A 22,941-nucleotide genomic window follows, 5' to 3' on the forward strand; every position below is an offset into this window, starting at 1 on the left:
CGAGGCGCGGCGAGGCGAGGCGCGGCGAGGCGTCGCGAAACGAGGAGAGGCGAAACGAGGAGAGGCGAAACGAGGAGAGGCGAACCGAGGGATACCGTGAAACGTGCCGGACGATTTGAGAGGGCCGGCCGGCTGACGCGAACCAAGGGCTGAAGCACGGAGTGGGGCGCGAGAAGCGTCGCGACGCTTCTCGGTAGCGCCGGGAACTAAAAGTCCGGGTGGCACGACGCGCCAGTATTCAGCCCGCGACGGTCGCGAGCGTTCGCGTACTTTCAGCTTTGCTAGTACATATGTATTTATTTGGGCTTGTTCTGTGCACGTATATAGTATATTAGTATATACACAAACATATATCCGAGTTCGTAAGGATAAATCTCGTAACCGGGGCAAGTGAATTTTTCTCAAGATTCTTTTCGACCACGCATATCGGTGAGGAGACGGAATTGAAGAAACTTTTAACTTGTGATGGGTGAACAAATTTATGTAAAATGTTCCAAAGTTCGAACTTACCGAAGGCAGTTGCTTTGCCGAGTTTCATTTCCTCCTCTGTTCTTCGTATTCTTTTTGTTCCCATAGGCAACAGCCGCATTTCTCTATCTAATGGCCATAAAATGAACTTGGCCGAAAGGAATCGCGTTTTACGTTATTATTATCCTTTTCTCGTTCTTTTCCTTTTCTTTCTTCGCTGTTTTTCTTATTAATCGCGGAAAAATAACAGAAATTTTGGTCCCGATTTTATCTTGCCATTGGAGCTCACTTTTTACCCTTTCTACCGACCATGTATTAACATTAATCGAATACCGTGCGATCATTTACCAATATCATAATCTAACAGAGAATTCTTCAATCCCTATCGTTTCCCACTTTGACGCTAACGATTTAACGAAAACTTTCTACAATATATATATTCCACGTTTTCCGCTTTTTCGTTTTTGCAGTCTCAAATATGTTCGACATTTAATTAAATACATACATTGTTTTGTTCGAGCATTCTTCGATAGACTATAAGTGTTATCGAATTTGATTCGCGATTGGGATGCGTGCAATTGTAATCGCACATTTGCGATACCTGTAATCTCTGTAACTATATTTTACTCGACGATAAAGAGAAGGAAAAAGAGAACCGACTCGATTTATTTCCTTGCCGATACCTTGTCGTTCTATTCTGTCTATATGTCACACGACAGTATGTAAGATGACAGGAAATTGTATAAAGAAAAGACCTCTGTCTTACAATTTACAGTCGTTCGCTTCGTAGCCTCCACTCTAGCATCAATTTTTATTTTCATTTCATTTATCGATATCGAACAACCTAGAGCATACGTGACTTCGGATACGTTACCGCCAGATACACCCTTGCCGTGATTTCATCCTCGTACGAATCTTACTCGACGTTGAATCGTTGCGTTGGGATTGGTAACAGGACCGCCGCTGCGGCTTAACGAGTTCAACGAGTTTTTCTCGGTCGACCGTTCGGTAATTGAGGATCTGGTGGCACACAAAATTCCCACCGATACGATACTTTTATCGACGAATTAATTCGTATTGATTTGCTGTGGTGGAACAAAAAAAAGAAAATAGAAAAAGAAAAATAAAGAAGAGAACGTTTTTCAGCCATTCGATACTCTGACTTGGGTGATACCGACAAGTGTTTCCAAATGAATCGAGAGCACCTAGATTTTGACAAAGTATAAACGTATGCGATTCCTATCTTCGTTCGAATGAACAATTCGTTGCCGTTCGCGAGAATTTATAGTGATTTCGTCCTTATACCAAAGTCGTGAATTTCATCGATCACATACTTTAAAGATAGATACGTATCGTTTAACTAAATAACCTTAACAACTTTCTTGTCGTTCTGTCAACTTCTGTCAAAATCTTTTTCAATTCTGATACAAAGACTCTGTTAAAATATTTATATATACGTATTTATTTGTAGATAGGAAAAGATGAAACTGACTGAAAAGATGAAGCTTTCATGCTTCACTCGATATATACTCTCAAACGTTTCCGAATAAAACCGTCTAATAGTCTAATCGTTCTGTTGCATTTCTTTCGTTCGATTCGTTACGGATTAACGAATTATTAGCAGGAATGCGTTAAAATATACTTATTGAAAACGACTATCGCATTACGCAAAGTACCCATTAGAAGTTCAAATTCTTTAATCTTCTTTAATCTTCTTTAATGCGCGGTATATATAGATTGCGTTAATCGAAGGATATACTCGAACTTAGGGATTGCATTAGAATGCGACTACTATTAGAATATCCACTGCTTGTTAGAAAAATTGAGAAAGTAACAAGAGCTCGATTATTCTTTTAAATTACGTGCTCGTATGATAATAAATAGCTGTTAATATATACGTAGGTATATAAAGTACATTTGTATTGTAAAAATTGTTAATTGTTTCGTCGTATATATATATATATATATATATATATATATTTATCAAAATAGAGATTTAAATAATAACGAATAATCTGGCGAATTCAGGGAAATGAATAATATCGATTTAACGCAGGAAGTGAAAATTGTCGAACCGACGCGACGAGCGGAGAATCGCATTCGAATCTAAATCCTTCTTGACGCGAACATCGCTTATAAACGTTTTCAGTAAATAAGTTGTTAGAAGTGATGTTTCTCTCCCTGCTAAATAACCTGGACAACGTTTCCTACCGCGCGACGAGTAAAGTCCCTCTGGGCTGCTGGGCGTATTAGCAAATTCGATTCGGTGCGGTAACTTCCACCGTTCCATCGTTCCACCGGTGTAACACGGATGGAAGGGATAATGCGAACGAAGCACGATGACGTCGACGTTTAATAAAGTTTTTCGCACTCGGGGTTCCGAGTTCCACCGAATTTTATAGATAAACACCACAGGAACCGACAAAAAGCGTTTCTATTTTACACGGTTATACGTATCGTTATACGTTCGCTTAACGTGTTTAATGTTTGTAAGTCCACCTGAAGATGCAGTACAATCCTACTAAAACTTTTTCTATAAATTCAAACGAATTTGATAAAACGTCCGTTTCTTACGATATAAGTTAGAAGATGCTGTTAGTAAAAATCACTGTGGTTTCGATTTTGCATTCGTTGGGTCGTACAACTCACAATGAAATATAAACTGAAAAGTGTGAATCTTTGGCACTTGGTGACAAATCTTTTCGACGGAAAACCGACTGAGAGGAACTTGTGTTTCTCGAATGAAACTAGTTGCTTTTTAGTTTCAGAGATGCGAAACTTTCCTGAAATCCAGTAAATTCATTGATTCCTCCTTTCCAGCGAATCAAAACCTCTTCTATTCTTGTGCCAAGTTTTAAACTAGTAAAACTCGACCGGATCTAGACGTGAGAAGGCGAACAAGTAAATTCGATTTGATAGCGTAATCCAAACTATAAATCATACAGCTTTTTCCTTGAAATTATTTGTAAAAGAAATGTAAATTGCCAATGAATATAACTCGAGTAAAAGTAAAAAGTGGAGATTAGAATCCAATTATAATTAGTATCCAAGTATAATTGTTTATCGTTATCATAAGTACGAAGCGTTTTTACAGTTAGCAAAATAGAATTTAGTTTTACATTAAATTGTACATCGAATCTGTAATTCTACGTATACGATTGATACACGGGTATCGATGTGCGTAGATATGAAAGGAGGCCAGTATAATTCGTTGCGCGAAAATCTCCACTTTTAAGAAAGAAGAGAATAACTTGCCGGAAATACATTTACTTCTTATCAAAATTAACAACATCTCTCTTCAAATTAAATGATTTTCACGCAAATATCGTTGCACGTGTAAATCTTTTATTTGCAACAACTTGACGAATAACAGCACATTTGCAAAAACTATAGATTTATGTACAATATCATAGATATTTAAGATAAAGAGAAAATGTTTCATAAATGTCAGTGAAAAGTTCAAATATTCTGTATTTTCAGTTTATTACGCGTCGAAAGTTATCGTTTTCTACCGTAACGCATGGAAACTGTCCTCCGTTTATTTCTGTAGTATACATATACATATCTACATAGTTGGATACGTCTTCTTCTGTATTATTTCGCACGTTCGGCAATCCTATTAGCTTTTACCCTATTCTTAACCACAGCTGCCTGTGCATCGTTTTACCGCAAATTAGTCACTCGGAAACTTCGTTTACGATTGTGTCCTTATGTACTATATAGTAAAACTTACTGGTTCTGCGAAAATCATTCAAATATTATAAAATGTACATCATAGGAAGAACGATTATGAAAAGTATAGTAACACAAGAACAATAATAAGAGAATAATTTTGCGATACAAACAGAATATAGCACAGCTGTATATTTCAATTCAAACTTCTTCCGTATAACGATTTCCAATGAACAAGGGCAAGCGTTATTGTTCATTGTTATCGAGAAATCTTTCTACATTAACTTAAAAACTAATGGAAAAATATGTACGTATACATGAAAACAACAAAATTCATCGAAATAATCAACAATTTTTTAGAATTGAACATTTATCACATTCGAATTTAATGGAATCTCATAGTACCAATCTATACACTCGAAAAAATGATATTCTTCAATTATATGTTACGTTCGATCACATTGCTGAAATATAATTCTCTCGTGTTATTTATTGTACAATTATATTTGGATGTGGTTTTATTTGTAATATATCATTTGGTGCTCGTACAATTGACACGTCTCAATAAATGCCAGAGATACGTGTTATGTTGTATTATAAACTTAATAACGTTAATATTACGTCGTAATTGATAAATGAATACGAGTGGATGCTAATACATATGTACATTGTGAATAGAGGATAAATAAGGTTGAAATTCCGTCGAATCAAGGTACGCGTGTATATTGAAACAGCGGAAAAAGTGAAATGACGCGGTAAATGTCCTTTAAAGTCGAGTACGAAGTTAGTTGGCAAGGAAGAGCACCGCGAAGGTTCATACAATTAATCACTTAGCAGTTTTATTCAATTATGTCTTGCTGCGGCCCAGAGTGCCAGAACGCGAGTAGGAGGATTTAGGGTGGCTAGCGACAATGGCGTAGGTTGAAAGGAAAGTTGGTAGAAAAGGAAGAAGCAACGGAAGCCTTGCTAGTGGTATTTGATTTGTAAGCGAAAGCATAACACACTGTTAGAGTTACGCTATAAGGTTGCACAGAGAGATACGTGTTCCATGTTCATCAATCATCGACGATAAAATCCATCGAAAAGTCGAGTTGCCTTTTCAATATGCCGTTAGCATATTCGCGTCGTATCCCGTGGTATCGAGAAAGAGGGTCGATAACGAAACAGACAGAAAGCGAAAAGCAGTAGCATGAAACACAGGAAGAGGAAAGTTTTTATCGCAACTCACATCCCTATGATTAGAAATTCTCCGTATGATTATTACTATTATGTTACAACTGGATAAATTATACGCAATTATATATATATTTTATTAAATAACAATTTTCTCAATTTCGAGCAGGCTTTCGAACAGAGGAGATTCTGGCCAAAGATTCTTCGGCTCTACCCTCTATTGCTCTGTATTACGGTATACTCGAGTATTTTGATTCTACCGAGTTTGCTCACTCGGTTTGCCAACTTTCTTTCACGATAGTTCTTTCATTCCTATTTCTTATTTCCTATCAATACGGTTTTTCCTTCCTCTGATCGAACAAATTTTCGATATGGAATCATGACTGATAAACATCGATATCTCTACGTAACAATTTACATAAACAACCTTTCATCAAAATGTTTTTCACATTATTAAATCTTTTTGAATTTTTCGATACTTGTAATTGGACAACTTGAACAAACACAAAGCGTTTGAATAAGAATCATGTCTTGATAGAAGTTGATTGGAAATATCTTTGTTGTTTTATCGACGTAATTGTGATGTGTATAGTTCTAGCGTAATATATCTGCGAGAATACCGTGATCTTCAAAATTCAAAAGCATTCAATACCTTTTCTCAACGCGGGATAAACTGCTGCGATCGCATTCGTGGAAAAAAGTCAGAGCGTTTTGAAATAACCGATATCCTTGTCGAATCAGTCATAACGGCGCAATAATTTCGTCATCTCTCCGCATTTAATTCCAATAGACTTTCGTCCATTGAGTCACGTCATGTGTTTGGCGCATTAATCGTACAAGAAAGTTATGCTGTTTACGTATTACCGGCCGTACGAATATACGTATTTATCAATTAAATATATTCGTTTCATAACTTATACACAAGCTGTCGTTAAAGTGTTGTAATAGAGATCATTCGAAAGAGCTTTTCTTTTGAATCTTGGTTGATACGTTTTTACGTTATACATACGTTATACATGCCATGTATGTAGTCCTTTTACACAATACTATAAGTAATTTTGTTAGTTATTATGTAATATATAAGTAAATTCGGAATGTTACATGGTGTGATCTTCGCATCAAGTAATCTTTTTCGACCGTCGAATTTATACAAAGCATATTTCGTTCCGTAGTGTATTATTTTGAATTAAGATACACAGTGACCATGTATGCTTTACGAATAAATTGTTGCATCGTATTCGTATACTGCTTTAATATTTAGCAAGATTGTTGTAATATTAGTAAATGTTAAATATCGTTCTGATAAAAATCTAATTATAATTTTGTTTATCCAAGTCTGATATGTGACGTTACTTACATTCCAGAATGCAGAAACAGAGTATGTCGAGGAGAGTTTCCCGAAGAATCGCGCGAAAGTGAGAATCGCGACGGATGACTACTTAAAAATACCGATTGTTTATTAGTGGGGAATTCTAGAAATAGCACAGTAAAAGAAGAAACGAAAACAGTGTAGCGGAAATCTTACGAAACGTGAACGGCGGATGATATGAGTGAATATAGGATCTTTCGTGACGTTAAATGATCGAGTTACGGCCTGGTCGAAACAAACCCCGTCGATTAACCGGCACGCGATACGTCGGAAACACGATTAAAACACAGTGCGTCCTTCTCTTTTGCGCAAAGAAACCGACAGATTCGTGAGCTCGCGTGGAAAGTGAAACAACGTTGGATACAGGGGAAAGAAGCAAACGGGGTGTGTTCAAGAAGAGAAGTGAAAAAAGGGAAAAATAATGTGGTGTCACGTCCTCGCCACCGTCGTCGCTTTTTTGTGTGTTGTCTACGCTCAAGGTTAGTCTGATTTTCATTCATATTTTTATACATATTTTCATTCCAATTTCGAATCTGCCATTGCCTTCTACGGTCAAGGTATAACAATGGGACTTTCGTTGTCAAAAGATATAGAGCATACACACGTACATTTATTTTTACGAATATGTAACAGACAAATGATCAAGGATTTGTGATTTCCCTATTTAACAGAATCTTGCAGCTGTACCTTGTAACGGGTGAACTCTTGAACAGATGATGTGACCCATGCGACCATATTACCTGCGTGATTAGTTCGTACGAATCAAGTACCCTCATTTTCATCCAAGATCGCATCACGTTTCTGGAAATCACCGATCAAAATTTCAAAGTATCTTCAGTCTTGCGTACACGTATACAGGCTTCGCTCCACAAAAGTCTGTATTCGATGAAACTACATATACGAGTACGTATCGCGTGCGTATTCATGACGAAAAGGTAAAAGCATCTATGGTTAGAAATCAGAAAAGAATCTCCAAGTCCGATCGATACGCTTCGATATCCTTTGAGAAAGTTACCTCTGAACTCTGAATCTACATATATTCATACGTTGAACTCGAGCTTGTAAAAGTGTTAAAATGTCGCGTTATTATGTTATCTACGGTCAACGAATTTTACTTTTTCGTACAAAATTCAATATATAACCTACACGCATAATCTAGCAAATATAAACGAAACGAGTTTTTTCCTAAATTATTCTGTATATACAGGTTTCTTTCACCTCCTTTCGTCTAAAGATCCGAGCATTATCTCTGTATCTTATCTTTACACATATATTATTAAGCCATTTATATGATGAATCAGTAGCTCGAAAATAATGCCAACTTCATGTTTCTTTTACTAGGCTGTGTATTAGCGCACCTAGGCATATTGTTTTATATACGTATCATACATATTTTACTACCGTATTTTACCACGTTTGTAAACATAGATTAGGTTCATACAAATTGTTAAGAATTTTAAAATTATCGATAACCATATACGAGTTTTCGCATATCTTGCAACTTTTAAACAGGCGCAATATTAAATTTCACAATAAATTACCAATGACAGAAAGAAATTCTAGTTTTAGGTAAATATGAATATATTTTGAGTTAATCGTATGTATATAAAATATCATATAAATATAATATAGAACATCAAACTTCAATAGAAATTAGAAAATGAATGTCTCTCTGAAACTTACTTTGTAATAAAATAGGTCCAATAATACTTTTGTAATAAAGTAGGGCGCAATAACGAAGAATTAAACGAGTTGATGAAAACCTTATCTACTTTCAAGTGAGAGCAAGCCGTGATACAGATCTTTCGTTGTATCTGCCCACCATACGATACGAAACGTATACAGATATGTTTCATAAAAATATTTCTTTTTAAAATGCTTCTCGCTCCGTCGCATCGTGCCGATCTAAAACACACACACACACACACAGATCGTCGTTCCGTTGTTTTATAATTTACTTTCACTTATGTTTTTAGATATATACGTTGTCGTAGTAGATATATGTAGTTACAAACTGTTGCACGTAATAAAGAAGGAGTGTAATTCAATGGGATTTATGAAAATCAAAACGATGCTATTTGTTCCGAAAAGTAATATTCGCGTTTCTCGTGCATTTTGATGCTACTCTTCCGACCGGAAAAACAAAAGGACTGAATCTCCATAAATAAATATTAATAATGTTTATTACGAGAAGCGCAATTGGATTTACAAAAAAAAAAGAAAAGAAAAGAATTTCTTTATGCAATAAATAACGGTGATTCAACTGTTTATATTTTATACGCGAATGTAGGTGCGTATTAGTGATACTCACTTAAATGAGATAAAATAAAAAAGAAGATGGATATTATCCGAGACATGTCGAGCAATAATAAACTTTCATTAACTACAATACTATATTTTTCGATTGGCCGTCCTCCTTTCGTAATTTTTTTATTAGCAAGGTTTCTTATACACTACTCGAGTGGGTATACTAAATCGGTAATGCCTCGGAAAATGCAATTCAAAGGGTCACAAAATCTCCACCAATTCTTACGATCGAAATCGCTATCAAATCACACAGCAGTGTAAGATATTATAAGGTGGGAGTGAGAATCGACGAGACGCCATTTGAATCGATGAAAGACGAAACTTTTACAACTTTTGCTTCGTTATAGTACAAATATCGCCATTTTGATTAAAACAAATCAACACACGATGCAATCAGACCATCTTTTAGGCGATAATAAATTGACAGATACAATAAAATATAACAGCCCAAGCCGGTATAAGATGTATTTTATATATAGTATGTACATACATGTATACAAATAGATATTATGAATTTCTCGAGTTTCGTCATTTTGTTTGCACTGGCAAAAACTATTCCCAAACACTATTCACATTTCGCGACAAGTACGTGCTTATTATACGTGCGTATCGATACATACGACGTTCGTAGATCGTATTGTAAAGTCAAGGATTTTGTCACGCCTATTCTTCGACTTGTTTTAACGCAAGCGGAGACGCAACCCTAGGCTGTTGCTGTTGTGCGTCGCGAGACCCTTACGTGCAATCGAATCGAGGTCGCACGCGTGTTTGCGTCGACGAGTGCATGCGAATTTGTACATACGCACGCACTCACACTGTAGTCACAAGCATCGAGGCGTGGTCGGCGAATTATGTGCTACGTGTAGGGACACGTACGTAGGGAGTTGTGGCGTTACTGCGTCACCGACCTTTACTCGTGCACCCTCTGTTTCTTTCGTCCACCCCAATGGATCGTGCAGTTTACGGTTCCCATACGGCCGTGGATAGATTCACCCGTAGCTTCGTACACTACGTACATACGTGAAAACAGCTTTTGCTGAAACTGTCGAGAGCTTTGCGATGCTTCCTCGGGCTGATGACGAGGCTTTGAACAATACTGCAACATTCGAGGTTGCATTCTGTTTTTTATCTCCTCTCTTTCGTTTCCTTTTACTCGTATAATATGCCCAAAAAGAGTAAAATTTCACCTAGCGTTTGATAATTTTCGAAATTTTGTATCACACGCGTATCGTGCATGCAACGCAACGGCAAATATGCTGGTGAAAATAGACGAATTTCCAAGTTTGACAAAGTTTAATATCGCCCTGTAATATTTAAAAGTCTCCGCAATTAGTACTGATAGTGTTTAGCAAAATAAAACGATATATAACATGACAGTAGTGATTCGTCACATTTTGATATTGTCAGTGTTGTAATTGCTGATTTTATTAAGAAGTGATTAGGTCGTTGCAATTATAAATGGAACATCGAGATAACGAACGTAGTCTACGCTAAAATGTCGAAAGTTTAGTTTTGGAAACGGTTTTGGCGTGCTTTATTGTAGCTGTTTTTTTTTTTTTTTTTTTTTATATAATATCGACTAGGTATGACGGGCTATGGTCATGTTTTTGGAAAAGTAGACACGCACACGTTCGCTAGTGTGCACGAAGTGTACGAGTCAGTGGGACGTATGAGATTGCTAGCAGCGTTAGAACATTTTTGTTTCGATGCTTTTAACGTTTGTGTCATTTTACTTTGAGAACAAGTTGTGCACATCGCATTCACGCTTCGAAGTGGAATGCATTGCGCTCAATGTACGCAAGCATTGTTTACTAAAATTGACATTTAGCATGATACCGTTATAATAGTACCGTTATATCTTTGTGTCTTTTCCGTTTAAACGTAAATTTGTACGAGACGAAACTAGAATCGTGTTGATTTCGAAGCATTTGATATTTGCATATTCCCCGATAGAATATATTTGCTATGGTAATTCATAAATTTTCAGCCATTACGCTATCTACTATACTATAATATAATATAATTCTATTTGATGACTTCATCACGATATACATCTGTCGATCGATATAACGAATTTAATTAATTCGGTTGACGCGCAGCGATCTTAATCGATCGCCATATGTTCTTACTGTCAGCTGACGTTGAATTCATGCGTTTCCGTCGCTAGATAATGTCAGTTATCGATTCATTTTAACGAATACCTTGATAATGCCCTCTTTCTACTTAAATCGTTAATTTAATATCTTATGTACAATCAATTATTTATTTTAATTGTATAAAATAAATAAATAAAACTGATTTAATTCCTTTATGCTTGGATTAGCACAAACGATGTAATAATAAAATCTAACCAAATATTTAATTCAAATTTTAATACCTTCGGTATAAAAATAAGTAATTTGGTCGATAGTGTTACTTGTACATACATATACATATGATACATTTGCCGTAATATTTAATTACTACAAGTAAATAGTCTTGTGCCATTTTCATGGTTAGATAGCGATTAAACGCAGAATCAAATCACAGTATTATCGACGATCTGTGTTGAAACTAGCTACAGTGTAATATATTTCGAATATAAAATGTACAATTTAAAGCAATACAATGGAAAGAATGTGACCGGAATTTTCATACATACATTTATATACACGTATATGGAAATACATATGTACTTACCAATAAAAGCATCAAGAAATGAATTCATACTGTGGACACGTTGCTACTACATGTACACATTACTGTACATAGTTATTTTAATAAACAAAGTAATAGTATACATTTGCTTATCGCTGAAAATGTTACTGTTGTAACTTTAGTTCCCTTTCTCTTTCTTTTTATCCTATTACGTGTATATATATATATTTATTTATTATATATGGATCGCCATAAATCAGCGAAGATAATAAAGAAAGAGAGGGAGGGAGAGAATGTCGAATTGCAGGAAGAAATTTTGCACTAGTGGTTTTTCGATCTTGCATCAGTGGTCGAAATAGTGGTTCTTTACGAACAATTGTTTTTGCGAAGGAATCGACTGGTCCGCCTTGGGGAAAGAAACGATACTCTGATAGGTTTAACGAGACGGGAAAGATTCTGACTAATTACCACCAGAGCTTCTTCTGTAAGTCACTTATCATTGTACAAAAACTAAAGTAGTGCAAAAACTAAAAGCTCTAGCTCGCAACAATCATCCTGGATTCAATTAATTTTCAACACGCGCATTATCGCACATCGTATCGCAATGTGTAGCGGCTTTTCAAAACTAGCATCGTAAGTCTGCATTTGCAAATTCCAACGAATTAGAAATCAGGCGTTTCGCGAGCGTTTTCTCGAATTGGGCTGTTTAGTTGGGCTGAATGTTCATTTTCTCCTAATGTACACAGAATTCTAAATGTCTTCTAAAGCCGAAATCAATTTTCAAGCATTAATCAAACATGACTTTTCATTTAACGAATACAGATATCATTACATTGTAACATTTTAACGTATATCATATTTAATCAAATTTCATCAAATTTCATCAAATTTATTTCATTCTTAAACAACAATGAAAATTACAGCATAATTTTTGTTCAATTATAATGAAGGTGTATAATAATTTATAACATTTTGTAACGCGCTACGATGCTCTATCCGAGCTCTATAGGTTGAAATTATTTCGAATTAAAGATACATTTGCATACGCCTTTCACAGTGTAAGGACGAACGGAAAACGTTTCATTTGCAAAATCGGAAAAGTACTTTCTAAATCGACGATCTTTAATATTTCAAGTTTGGCACATAGTATTTAATTCGCTATCACTTGCCAAAGAGTTATCTTAGGAATTAGCAGGCCTCGTTGCCAGAAGGTAACTACGTGAAGCACCCGTCCGATTGCCTCTAATCCCAACTACCCTCTATTGCATTAATCCAGGTATCTGGAAGCTGTTACCAGCAAGAATACCGAGTTCTGACTCTACTTGTTCCGTAGATCGGTGTATCCAATACTGTGCAGTATTGTATTACGGGGCGGCAGTCATCATTCCCTTCAACGTGCCAGAAAATGTGATTGTTTGTCCACGTGGATTCGTCGCTTGTATCGATCTTACAAAATATTCTAAAACTTGATCTAATAATCTAATTAATAACTTAACCGTAATCACTATGCTAGATATTTAATGCCCAGCGGGAACTACATATTCGTTATCCTTATGCATATTTGGACAGCGACCGTTACCTTCGAATGTCGCGTGACACTACGCCATCTCTACCGTTGCTTCAAACAATGATCTTATTACTACAGTGACTTGTAATTTATTAGTCTTTGCGCGTTTCTTGTAAATTTATGCTTTGCTGAATTTCTTTCAATAGTATATTGCTATGCAATAGAGATTAATATAAGATCGTATTTTACAGATATCTCTTTCTTAAAGGCTTTTGAAAGTACGCAACGTATTACGTATGTATATAAACTGATGTATATAATGTATATATAATATAATTTTAATACACCATTGATAATTTTGCACTCTTTTATAACGAAATCGTTCGTCTTATCGTGCCATATTGAAATTACAGTATGATTTCAAGATTTATAAAAGGATTTGTGTATGTTATTTAATACATCGGCTATCAATAACGTTCGAGTCGCGACTGTGCTTTTGTCTTCGTATACAGTGTACAATACGTGTACTTTGTTGCTCCTCAGATTTATGTTATCGAATCACAAACGGTAGCGTGCAACGTTTATTAACATAAAGATATTAGTCCTTGATTATCGTTTAAAGCTACTATATAAACTATTATTATAGACGATGTCTATTTTTTTTATCGGCATCACCGACCACGATAAACGTATAAAATTCGAAACGGGTTAATTTAATGAATGCGAAAACGCTTACCGTTGAAATCAAACGGTAACCTTTTTACACGCATGCACAGAGTTAGATTACGGTAATTATTTGGTAGTCTCCCCTCGCCACTGATTTCGATGATTTTTCATTCATCGACGATTCCGACGATTCCGACAATTCCTATGATTCCGATGATTTCGTTGCCGAGAGCATAATTCTGAACGACAACGACCTTTTCCCATACACGTGACCGTTGCTCGACCCTAGTTACCGGGATATTCGCGAAATACTGCCTTTACGGCACATTGAATCCTGCCCATATGCGTGTATCCGTGACACAGTTACAGGTATAATCGACACGTTTTGCCGCTTCGTTCGCCGCTTGACGATCTGTTTACATCCATCAGCCATCGATCTTTTTATCTTTGTATCATACTTTAGGCGTCTAAACGAACAGCCTGTGGGAAAATCTCGTTCATAAATTGAGTATACGGGATTGTAAGAAATTTCTTTGATAATGTTACTTCGCTATAGATCTTTCTTGCTATCTGTATAAATCAACAAGCTCAAACATGGATGATATTTACTTTTAATTCAGTTGTAACAGACATTTCTTAGAGCCCCGCGTATGCAGTTGCGCGTTGCAGTTTCGGACTTACTTCCTAAGGATCCGCGAAATAACCAAGCTCACCCAACTTACGTTTATGTTTATAATATACCATAAAGAAAAGACAAGAGTTAGGTTTAGGTTAGATCATTTTATCCGGTCAATACTAATTCGCTGTAGTGGTTTTTTGCATAGGCAGAGTTTTACGAATACCTTGATATCTAAGTCCCAAGCGGTGGTTACATGTATAGAAAAAAGTTGTTCAGAATCATATCCCCGACAACATCGTAAGAAATCATCGAAACCTATGATGGCGATAGCTTTCTAAATAATTATCTATGTTCTTTATTCGCGATAGAATAGCGCATGATTAGAGGATTTCAGTGACCTGTAGCTCTAGAAGGTGATATCACGCGAGGCTAAATGACGGAATAAAAAGACGATTCTTGCGTCATACAAGGTGATCGAAATAATGTAAGCAAGTAAAATGCTATTAAATTATAACGATTTCTTTCGCTTCTATTTTAATTATTGTACTTTGCAATGGTGTCTCTCCGACAAAGTTTTTCTCTCGTTCCGTGCTCTCTTCGAAAAAGTCTCTGCTATCGTATACCTCTTGTTGTTGGTGGTGTTTCTCTGCCTACTATCGTGTTACAGACTCGGAAACAGTAATAGACGAAACATCCATCGAAACAATAACCAGATGGTAACGGTATAGCCACGTCTGATCATATCTAAAGTCCGAGTCCTTTACCTTACTTGCGAAACGTTCGAACTACGACACGAGGAGATCACCGATGATTTGTTAATTTCGTGATTTCCTGTGTTTTCTACGTGACAACCGCGCTGCTTGTCACGGGCCTTATTGCCGAGAAAGAGACGCGACAAGACTTGGCTAGACGATGAGTCTGACTGGACGGTTTTGAGGGTCGTCGTGTCTTGGACTTTTCCTCCGATTCCAAACCAACGATGTCCCAACAGCTCTACTTTGGACGATGAATGGTCATCGTAAAGCTAAACGGCGCATACACATAAAATCGTAACTGCAACGATACTGTTACTTAAAACTTGTCGATACGGTTGACCTTTCTTAGTACGCAATGCCCATAAAACTTCGTCTCTACGTTGCGAATAAGAACTTGTAATAGAAAGTAATTTAGGTAATTGATATTACGATCCGTGAAATCTCCGGTATACAAAGATATTCTACACGGTTAAAGTCACAAGTAATCAAGCATCGACACCGATCGATACAGTACCACCAAGGATTTTATTTTGCGCAATATCCTGCCTCTCGATAGACCGAATCAAAGTTAAGATACTGTACACTTGGTGCGTCTCTGACTGAGGTTTGCAGCCCTTATTTTCTCAGGTTTCTGTCAATTCCCTCGTCAAGATGTTCAAACACGTAAAATTCGATGCCCGATTTCGCTATCTCGCTATATTTCTTTCACCAACCTAAAACCTTACGGATTATACCTTGTAGCATGGTATAGCTCTGGTTGTCACCACTTTTTTCGTTACTTCTTCGGTCATTCGTCTCATAAAATTCGCCTCATCCTTAAAAACTAACATTCGCCTTTTCTATTCATCGGATACATTGCTATCTGCATGAGCAACTATTACTTTATCTATTATATCTAAACACACCATAAAGTTACAAACTTTCGCACACGTTATCGATGCGTTAATGCTATTTGATATCGATATTGATTTGAAACCAAATCAGTCTCATCGAAATCCATCGGAGTATGATGGATTATACTCCGATATGGAAATATGCCCAATGTCTTCCATACGATAGGATTCGTCTAAGCGAACAAAAGTACGACGATTGTTCTGTGAAATACGACTATAGTGGACGTGTCGGTTATTAAAACGTCTAATAATACGAATAAGAACGTATTTCGTGTCTTCGACAAACACGTTCTCCGGACAAATCGATTTGCTCTAATGTATGCTAGTTACGTTCCTTCTACGATATTTAGAATTAGAACAGACTACTACTCGAAACACGCACGTGGTCCTGTTACGGTTACTGGAGTTAATTCTGTCGATTCGATATATGTATGTCTGTATGTATGTATGTATACAGTCTGTATGTATGTATATAGTATGTATGATGTAGCTTCGATCTATGAATTTCCACTGCCATACGTTACTTAGCGTTATCTCGATTACCAGGGATTCAAATCGATTACTAACAATTTGTAGCCACCGGAACATACACATATACGCACTTAATCTCGCAAACCAGAATTCATATGCATGCATATCTACGTTTAATTCGCATCTAGATTTAAGCTACAAACTTAAAATAAATCACTGTCACTTCGAAGAATCGGGCGTCTTGCTTTTCGAAAAAAAGCAAAACTGATCTATCTCTTAAAGATTAGCGTTAACTGGAATTTGATAACCGACAGTTTAACTTTTTTTTTTCTTTTCTTTAATGATCGATTATGCATTTGGATGGATAAAATCGAATAAAATAAAATGTTTCAATTTTGTAAGAAGAGCAACTAGGAAGGATCTCTCGAAAATATAAGAGAAAAATAGGCGTCTTGGTATTCATGGAAAAAACTCGATCCAAACCGACATGACGCCTCAAATCGAGCAAAAGTATTTCGGATCATATAAAATATGAAGTACCGTTAAAGGTTAAACAAAGTGATCGGTATGAAATGATACTGATAAAAGCATGTGTGATAGCGAGTACGTCAAAAAGTATGCAAGTACTATGTATGTACATACTAATGAAATTATTCGGATATAACGATGGTTCTATCGATATATATACTCGTCTTCGGTCATCTTCGGAGACGTGAAACGTGCGAATGCGTGTAAGGATGGACGAACGCGAAGATGTGTGAAATTTTGAGTCGATGAGAGAACGAAGACGGAACGCGACGAAAAAGAGGAAACGAATGTGGCATTACGCGACAGCTATGCCATGTGTCCCTTTTCTTTCGTCCTTATAATATCGTATTTTATTTCGTTAAATGTTACTTCGCTTTTACGTAAAACGACGACATTTCTGATCCATCATAGGAGATTCTATCCTACATGCGTTGTGAAAGAATAGCAAAAAAGAAGATTGATATTCCGTGTCAGAATATGTTAGAAACGGGCAAAGTAAAATATTTTAAAAGTTTTAAAAAATGTAAACGTCGGAAAGATCAGGCGCAGAAGGGAGAATCTATCGAAGCGCGGAAAGCATTGATTACGAGAACAGAGAACAATGTACTAGATTAAAGCGCGATAATGCGGAATAGATTGAAAAAAAGAAGCTTAAAGGTATGCAGTGCAAATCAAGTGGAAATGAGACGAGAATGAATTCATATATGATAATTCCAGAAAATGAGAAACGGTATAAAAGTTAAACTGAAGTGGATGAAAAATATGGGCAGGTCAGCTTTCTGCTGATAACAGCAAGAACTTAAACCGGAGATTAACAGATAACGATTGTGACCTCTTAGTTTTGAAAAGAATTTATATCATATTGAATACTTCTTACGTGCAAATAAGAGTACGGATGATATAGAAAAAGTTGTGAACGTTTCTTAGTAAACAGGTGATTTTTCAAATAAATGAAAAACTATATCGATCGATATCGATATATATTTTATTATTATTTATATTATTATTTTATTATATTATTTATTTATTTATATACTGTGCTGTATAAGGATTTCTATCGTCAAGTCCCTTTTAAATCTTTTTTTCTAGTTCTAATTTCTCTAATTTTCCTCGTATATATTTACATGTATCCGTATACATATACGATATACACATGTACGTACTAGAAGATGATTTGAAAAGTCTGTTCGTTCTGTAAACAAATCTATCTCTTTTATTATTTGTACAATTATCGATAATTCTTGAACGATGATTACTTACAAACGATTTCTATCGATTTCTACAAGATACAATGCATTGCCGCGAGTGTGAACGTTTTGCGACAGAACCATTTCCTACTCTTCTAGAAGAAATTCAAATGTACCAGTAAATTGTTTGTACAATATATCCGAGTGTATAAACGGCAGTATGCATTTACTTCTCCACGCTTTTCAAATGATTTATTCGTACGATGTAAATAAGGATTTGATGACCGGTGTAAAATACGTTACGATTTGAACACAATGTTGCAACGCAAGTTTTAATGTAACATGTGACGAGTTAGATTAAAAGAAAAGATATTCCACAATCGCGAAAGATATTATTAAATTCAAGGCTGTATGCGCTAGGTACTCGAATATGACTAAATTCTTCTCTAATCCTTTATTTTTACAGTACAATTTTTTGATAGTATGTCGAATTACTTAAACGAATCAATTCAATTCGCAATATTTTACTCGTCTATTCAGTCAATCATCATTATTTCATCGAGACTGTATCGTAGTAAGATTAAGATAATCCTCCTGTCCTAAACTAATCAATGATTGACCCGTACAAGCTGTTCAATACTTATCCGTATGAAATAACAAACTGCATCACGTAATGTATTAAAAATAATATGACTCTATATATGTGATCTTTAGCTGACTTTAATACATCCAATCTTTAATCTCATAATGCTTCCTTTGCACTTTACATACGTATGCATGTACATACCTGTAAAAGCATTCTTTCTACACGGTTTATTTTTTGAAATACTTGCAACGATAGGTCGAAATAGGTCAACCTGTATAGTAGAAACAGTTTTTAATGTTTAATCGATGTAAATAAAGGTTATATAGTATAGAAACACAGGTATAGAAACTAGGTCAAAATGTATTCTTCTCGTTTTGCCAGTTCTACCTATCGATAATTATTGTAAAGTATTCAAAAGTGTTAAAAATATAGTGTTCTTTGTATCGTAGCGATTCATGTATTTAGTAATTACACGATGTTGTAAGGAGTTAAGATTTTTTATTAGAACGGCGTTTAATAAACAAATATTTGATTGCTTTGAGTGCACACCATTTAATTCTAATTATTTCAGATAATCGAAACGCTGTTGAAACTCGACTGCAAGATTACACGTTTAATTTTCTATTAATGTTTCTTAAACATTGCGCGGTGGCATCAACGATGCTCTTGAAATTCAAGTTTATATCTGTAAACGTTACTCATCTGCCTCATACTTTCCTTGTAACTAGCTTCCCTTGTTTCGCTGCAAATTAATGCAAATATTATTCGACGAACTAATCAACGTTTCCTTTGTCTTTGCGTATTTTTCTGAAGTCACTTCCGAGATCTAGACATATTGTTGTAATAATTTCGCGTTACAAACTACCGCAGTGCAGGACGTTAACCAACGAATTTCCGCGTTGTCGGCACTCATTGCGCCCGGAAAAATTACACAGGAAAGTGGCAACCGTTTTATTACACAAGCGTAGCAATTCCAGCCGCTAAACTATTTTTCTACGCAACTACATCACTGTGTCCTTTACGCTTTACGAGTGACTTGGCTGTTACAGATCGTTTGCACATGCACATGTTTGCCCACTTTACAGACAACCGTATATTCGACAACTGTATATTCGAACTATAAGAACCATTTCTATTGTAATTGCGAGTAAAGTACGTATATCGATATTAAAATGATCTCTTTTCTTCTGCACACAGCCTATGTCTTTTACTCGCTAAATACGTATAAATATATATAATAAATAAAAGTAGAAGATAAATTTTCACGTATCTTTGCCAAATTGTCACAACACGATACGCGAACGGAAGATAGAAAACTTTGGAGTAAGACAAAAATTGTTATGAAAAAGCACAAGAAGATAATCCGAATGAGAATACAAGAACGAATTGGATAGAGCATAGAAGAGATTGGCAATCACACGAACAACCCGCAAAGATATGCTTTAGCGGCATCATAGTATATAATACGTTAGTATATTCCAATCGAGAGTCTGAATAATCCTTAATCGACGATAGAAATCTTATAATTTTCAAACAATTTGATCCATTTTTAACTTTTTATGCTAACAAACCGAAACATTTTAATTTTTGTTATTAGCAGGATCGATCGATCGTAATATTAATGGAGCAAATATCCCGATATTTTGATCGCATTAAGTGTTAAGATAGTGTTACGATATGATCGTTTATCGATACGATACAATTCTAACAATAATCGAACAGCGTTGCTTTCAATATTCAATATCAAATATTCCGATGAAATATTTAATCGATTTGGAAAACTTTTAGTTGTTGGCTATTATTTTTCCAGTTTACAATTAGAAACGGAAGGGAGTAGCGCCTGTTTAGAATTTGTAATATGCAAAGCAACTTGTGTTTCCGGTAATATAAATAAGTCTAATGGAAAAGGTTAAAGTATGGAAAAGAAGGTAAACCGATCGAGTGAAAGGAACAAAAAATATATTCTGCCTCTCTCGATTTTATGTAAAGCACAGTTCAATTACTCGATAGACCCTCGTTTCGTTAATCTTTTCCTTCTTTCGTTCCTCAGTTTCCAGTTGGTTCGTCTGCTTGATGGCAGTTCTCTTTCGTCTTTCTCGCAACGGCGAAGACAAACTCGTTCTATTCGTTGGCCTCGTGAGAAACCCTCCTTGCAGTAAAGCTCGACAACTTTTCGCTTCAGCATTGCAAATTGTTTGGCACGAGTTCTGTCGGAGGCTACTTACTGAGTTCTCTCTCTCTCTCTCTTTCTCTCTCTCTCTCTCTCTCTCTTTCTCTCTATACCCTTACTCTATCCTAGACGCGGTTACTTCAGCATTGGACTATCGTGTTTCAATTTATTCCTTTCTTCTCGACACAATCGCACCCGCTTTCATCGACAAAAGTTTCACTCGTTCGTTTTTCCAAGATGTCGTGACGGTAACTCTTTTGTGGTTGTATTTGTTAAAGAAATTAAAGGTTTCGATCCCGAACGATACAATCGGTAACGATCGACCACGCGCCAACGTATATACCGCAGCTAAACCCGTCTTATTTTATCAACACTTATTTTATAATAATTGATCCAATCTACTAATTTCCAGTATCTCGACGTTATCGAACATTCAAATCTACGATAATGTTGTCTCATCTACGAATCAGATAGAGTGTCTGTGTCGATTCGTTGTCAGTGTTCGTTTAATGTCTTGCACGTGTTCTTTTCCATTCGTCGGATATCTTTGGCTCTGTCAGCTAAACGTTGTTCGCATAGGGTATAAATGGAAATTATTCGATTTACATACAAACACTCGATTAAACACGCAATTGCATATCATGGTTATTCCGTGTCTCGTTAACAAGCGTTATCTTATTAAATCGTAGATATATCGCAGAGGCCCGTTTCTTCTTTTCAATGATCCATAGAGATTACTTTACGCAAAATTGTTCACTACTAGTAAATATATTACGATACATTTGAATGAAAATATAAAACTATTTACAGATATCGTATTAAGCAATCCTTAATTAAGAAGGGCAAGTAGTTGCGTGGATGCTTCTGGAGAGAGGAATGATCGACGCGCGAACAAAAACCGATAGTTATTGGGTCTTGTAGTACGCGTGGCCAGAGTTTCACTATTAATCAGCCATTTCTCTAGCAACTTTCCGACGACAACTACATGGTTTTCCAAAGTGCAAACAATTTTAATCGATGAACTTTGCTTTCACGTTCGATCCAATTAGTTTGCACAAAGGAATTTTATTGTAATCAGAACGCGATGAAAACGAATCTCGTTCAGCCAACTGCGAAATCATTTTGAATTAGAAAATACGATTGAACAATTTTACCCTTAATAGTCTTGTGAAATTGAATTTCGATTATTTAACGATTTAATTAGCACAGAATATGCTGGAATGTCTTGTGTGTTAAAAAGAAATTAATATCATTTAGTACGGCAACAGAAGTCGTGCAAATAAAACGCTTAAAATTATAACAATTAAATTTCATATACACGTGTATATGCCTTTTGTATAAATAAACAAGTAATAAATAGATAGACACACACACATATAAACACGTTATTTATTTAATACACATATAAGTAATAGTGTATAAAGAACTTATGTTTTATTACAAGTTTAACATCCTAACAAGACGGAACATAATAACGTATCGTATTTGAACTTTTAAATCGCAGTTACGTGTTTTGTGTTTAAGCAGTGCCTCTGATGCTAGTTCTACCGATAAAACATAATATACTTGTTCTACATGATATTGCGAGATAAAGAATGGAGCGATTCGGTCAGACCACCCATGGAACCATCTCTGAATATCAGTGCAATTAACCTGCCCATAGCATTCACGTAGCACACCCATAAGCTGCTATGCAGGTCAGCCTGTACATTTATCGTTATTACAGTGCTTCGTACTATACATTATTGCACTTTTCGTTAAATTATAATTGGGATGTGTTCAACGCAATCGGTTACATATATATTCTTATACTTACAACGTTCTCATAATATACAGCTGGGTGTATGTTAAACGTTTCAGAGTTGTTATCAGAGCCTGTGCCAATAGACAACGTATTTATATTTACGATCTAACGAACGCTGAGAAGTTCTAC

The 22,941-nt window shown here is 35.8% G+C and overlaps 1 protein-coding gene across 13 annotated transcripts in view; it reads left to right on the forward strand.

The window, feature by feature from the left end:
• The first annotated feature begins 220 nt into the window (after window positions 1-220).
• Window positions 221-22,941, forward strand: part of LOC126863418 (synaptogenesis protein syg-2-like) — a 95,767-nt gene continuing 73,046 nt past the window's right edge. For 3 of the 13 annotated variants that reach the window (XM_050613542.1, XM_050613546.1, XM_050613548.1), the window contains exons 1-2: window positions 221-429; window positions 6,678-7,161. Coding sequence is in view for 8 of the 13 variants with exons in the window: in XM_050613546.1 (XP_050469503.1) it covers window positions 7,104-7,161 (58 nt within the window). In the remaining 5 variants the exon portion in view is untranslated. Of the gene's footprint in view, window positions 484-6,677; window positions 7,162-13,384; window positions 13,428-22,941 lie in introns of all 13 variants that reach the window. The other 10 variants (XM_050613541.1, XM_050613550.1, XM_050613540.1 and 7 more) reach the window with 6 other exon arrangements.

Source organism: Bombus huntii, chromosome 3, assembly GCF_024542735.1.
Source record: "Bombus huntii isolate Logan2020A chromosome 3, iyBomHunt1.1, whole genome shotgun sequence".
In the NCBI taxonomy this organism is placed as follows: domain Eukaryota; kingdom Metazoa; phylum Arthropoda; class Insecta; order Hymenoptera; family Apidae; genus Bombus; species Bombus huntii.